Source organism: Sphaeramia orbicularis, chromosome 24, assembly GCF_902148855.1.
Source record: "Sphaeramia orbicularis chromosome 24, fSphaOr1.1, whole genome shotgun sequence".
Classification (NCBI taxonomy): Eukaryota; Metazoa; Chordata; class Actinopteri; order Kurtiformes; family Apogonidae; genus Sphaeramia; species Sphaeramia orbicularis.
In genome coordinates, this window is record NC_043979.1 from 20,678,951 (window position 1) to 20,682,759 (window position 3,809).

The 3,809-nt window shown below is 43.1% G+C and overlaps 1 protein-coding gene across 1 annotated transcript; it reads left to right on the forward strand.

Moving 5' to 3' along the window:
• The first annotated feature begins 355 nt into the window (after nt 1-355).
• On the forward strand, nt 356-2,116 carry chac1 (ChaC, cation transport regulator homolog 1 (E. coli)). The gene is made up of 3 exons (XM_030128259.1): nt 356-997; nt 1,135-1,170; nt 1,283-2,116. Exons 1-3 carry the CDS (start codon nt 827-829, stop codon nt 1,664-1,666), a joined length of 591 nt encoding a protein of 196 aa, XP_029984119.1. The 5' UTR covers nt 356-826; the 3' UTR covers nt 1,667-2,116.
• The last annotated feature ends 1,693 nt before the right edge of the window (nt 2,117-3,809 follow it).

Consider the following 3,809-nt stretch of genomic DNA (forward strand, 5'->3'; position numbering starts at 1 on the left):
TCATCCGGTCTGATGCAATGTCTTGGTTTGTTACTACGGCCCTGAAATGCTGGGTAGAGTTGCATCAGCCAAACTAGGCCGAAATTTATGCGAGAGCGACAGTACGACAAGCCAATCAGAAACGGAGTGAGTTGGATTGACGGTTCACTGACCTATCAGATAAAGCAGTAGGTTCACGCCTTAGTTTATTTTACAGCCAATGGGACAGTGAGTTTCTTTTATAGTCCCGCCTTATTTAGCGCACCAAAATGTTATTGGCTAAAATGTGATAAAGGATGTGTTTATTTTAAATATTATTGGTTAAGAGTGCTAGCCTGGATACGCCCATCCAAGTAGACAGTATAAATACGTCTTCATCGCTTCGCCATGTTATCGAGGAGAACCTTCATAGATCCGGTGGTGATCGTCAGGGAGAAAACGACCAGCTAGGTGATTTAGACAGCCGTCACTAGTTAAAACCTCGATCAGTTCACTCCATAGCTTTATAAACAGTAGCATCGGCCGGCGGGGCAGCTGGCCAAAAGCGTTTTAGATTTTTTCGTATTGATCAGAAGGCCAAAGCGGCTGCCATGGATTTTTAAGGCATAATGCGGCGCATCTAATGCAATGGCAATGCATCGTGCAAGGCAAAACCAACCGCGAGATTCCATCTTCGCAACTGCTAAGCAGTTGGGCTCAAATACCGTCCGCGGTATACCAGAGAGCCAGCCGGTACCTCTGCTGCTGGACCGGAGGAAGCTAACGTTAGCTAGCTAGTCACCTTAGCTAACGAGGCGACTGAAAACAAAGTGTTTCATCGATTCATCGTCAACACCGTCAATCAAAAATGAAGCCTCAAGACATAATCGCAGGGAAGAGCAGCCTGTGGATCTTCGGGTACGGGTCACTGGTGTGGAAGCCTGACTTCAAGTACAAGAGGAGCAAGGTCGGCTATATTGAAGGCTACAAGAGGCGTTTCTGGCACGGAGATAACTTCCACCGTGGGAATGACGAGTTGGTAAGACTGGTTTGTGTTTGGACTGAGGGACATCTACTTAGAAAATATAAACAGATGCTGTAAACTGTGAGATGTTTGCTTCACACTGTATCAGGACATGATCATGACGTGACCTATTTTTCTTCCTCTTCCTGCAGCCCGGAAGAGTGGTGACGCTGATAGAGGATGATGACGTAAGTGGAAACTCTGCTTCCTATTGGCTGTAAACACTGCAGTGGATTTTCCAGCCTTAGGAAACCTTACAGAGTGATGCATTGATTTTATGTCACGGTTTCTTCCTTCCAGGCCAGCACATGGGGCGTGGCGTTCGAGGTGACAGGTTCTCAGGTGGAGGAGTCCCTGAAGTACCTGAATGTGCGCGAGACGGTCTGCGGCGGATACGTCACCAAAATGGTCGACTTCTTCCCCGAGGGTGAAGGCCAGTCTCCGGTTCAGGCTCTGGTGTACATCGCCACCTGTGATAACCCCCTCTACCTGGGGCCGGCCAGTCCAGAGGAGATCGGTGCCCAGATCGCCATGTGCAGAGGGAAGACGGGCCACAACCTGGAGTACCTGCTCCGGCTGGCTGAGTTCATGAGGAGCAGCTGCCCGCACGTGGAGGACCTCCACCTGTTCTCCATCGAGGCAGCAGCCCTGACCATGGTGTCCTATCTGTTAGCAGCACAGTAGCTCGTACCCTTCATTAAATACACTACACAACACTGAGGCTGGTCACCATACATGCCTCCGATCACAGCTGAGGCACTTTTGTTATGAAACCTGTTCCATTCACATTACCAGAGTGTATTTTAATCTGAATGCTACTGAGGGTTGCATGTCAATGAGCTGTTTTCTTTCCTGTTAAGTACATCCTGGTCTGTGTCTGTACATCGTTAAATGGTTAGAACACTACATTGTCCTCTCCTGGAAACCTCAGTTTGGTTTTATTTTAGCGATACATTAGTTTTTATTTGTACTGTTCAGATTCCGTCCAGTCCATTCACATGGTGCTGTGGTACTCAAACATATGTGCAATTTGCTGTGATGTGTATGAAAAGAAAAATGGTTTATTTTTTTTAAGCTTTGTGGCAACTTCTCCATTCATTGTGAAAGTTATGCCAATAAAAAAAGGTCAAATGATTTTGGTTCTGTATGTTTCTTTTATAACTCTTGTGAAAGCATTAAGATATACAGGGGTTGGACAAAATAATGGAAACACCTTCACCTCAAGATGATAATGCCCCAATCCATACAGCTAGAATTGTTCAAGAATGGCATGAGGAACATTCTAATGAAGTTGAGCATCTCGTATGGCCGGCACAGTCCCCAGACCTCAACATTATTGAGCATTTATGGTCAGTTTTAGAGATTCAAGTAAGATGTCGGTTTCCACCGCCATCGTCTCTAAAAGAGTTGGAGGGTATTCTAACTGAAGAATGGTTTAAAATTCCTTTGGAAACAATTCACAAGTTGTATGAATCAATACCTCGGAGAATTGAGGCTGTAATTGCCGCAAAAGGCGGACCTACACCATATTAAATTATATTTTGTTGATTTTTTAAGGTGTTTCCATTATTTTGTCCAACCCCTGTATCTCTCAACATGAGTCAAGAACATGATGACAGAAGGAAAATTCTCACATTTCTAGAGTTTGATAAAGGCAAAACCATGTTTATTACCTCATTATGTGACGGTGTTTGTACTTACACACTTCTCTGTTTGGGGGAAAAATGGCCCAGTGGTGGTAAAATCTGCAGAGACCTACAAAAGTGCCCAAATGTACTAAATCAGTTCAGTCACCAAAGAGTCTTAAATTGCCAAGTTATTACTGAACTGGAATAAAGTTGTTTTTTTTTTTTTTTTTTCCAGAGTTGACTTCAGACTTTTAAAACTCCAGCTAACGTAGTTACAAAAAAAAAAAAAAACTTTAAAGGAAGCAGTAGTGGGGTATCACTCATTGATACGTCACAACACACTCACGCACAGGTCACTGACACCGTATCACATATAAAGGTGTCAACAGGACATGTATGTGCACACGCTGCATTACACAGCCATGCATGGTCTGGAGCTTGTTTGGAAGCGGCCTCTGGAGTACACACACATATATATATATAAACATATATTGGACACTCCCAAACATTGGCTGGAGCAGCTTGTACCTTGGATGTGTTTCAAGTCAGGAGTCTATCTAGGTGCAAATGCTTATATAACCACTGGCCGGGAACAGGCCCAGACCTGGAAGTCCTGTGTTTATAGTCTGCGCTGCGGTCATGTCAGAGAGCACCAGAAAGAACATGTCGAGGCATTCATCTAGATGAAATCTTACTGGCCATAAACCAATCTACGAAGTATACTGCCATAAATTCAGGAGCACTTGAGAATATTGACTTTGAAGCCTTTGCCGCCCACAACATTTCAGATGTACTGTAGATGATATATGGAGGTCAGGATGTCATCATCTAAATGTAAGTTAGTCCAAATCACGAAAAAATTTATTACTTGCTTTTAATGATATTAATCCATAAATAGTGTCACTTTGAGGTGGTGCAGCTCTGAGTTTGTGTTTGCATTTCTACTCAAATACAGTAAATCACAATGGAAGTGGCTTTAGTTTAATAAAAGAACTGAAAAACTGAACATTGTGTCTTTGCAAAAACAATCTCCAACTCTGCATAATACATTGTCATACACTTTGTATATCAAGGAGTTTCAGTGAAAACTACCCACAGCAGAAGGAGAATCTTCATTTTTTGTCAGTAGAGGTTAAATTTTTTAATTTATAGCGAACAAGTGTATTAATGTTAGCTGTTTTACATATTACCTGCCTCGG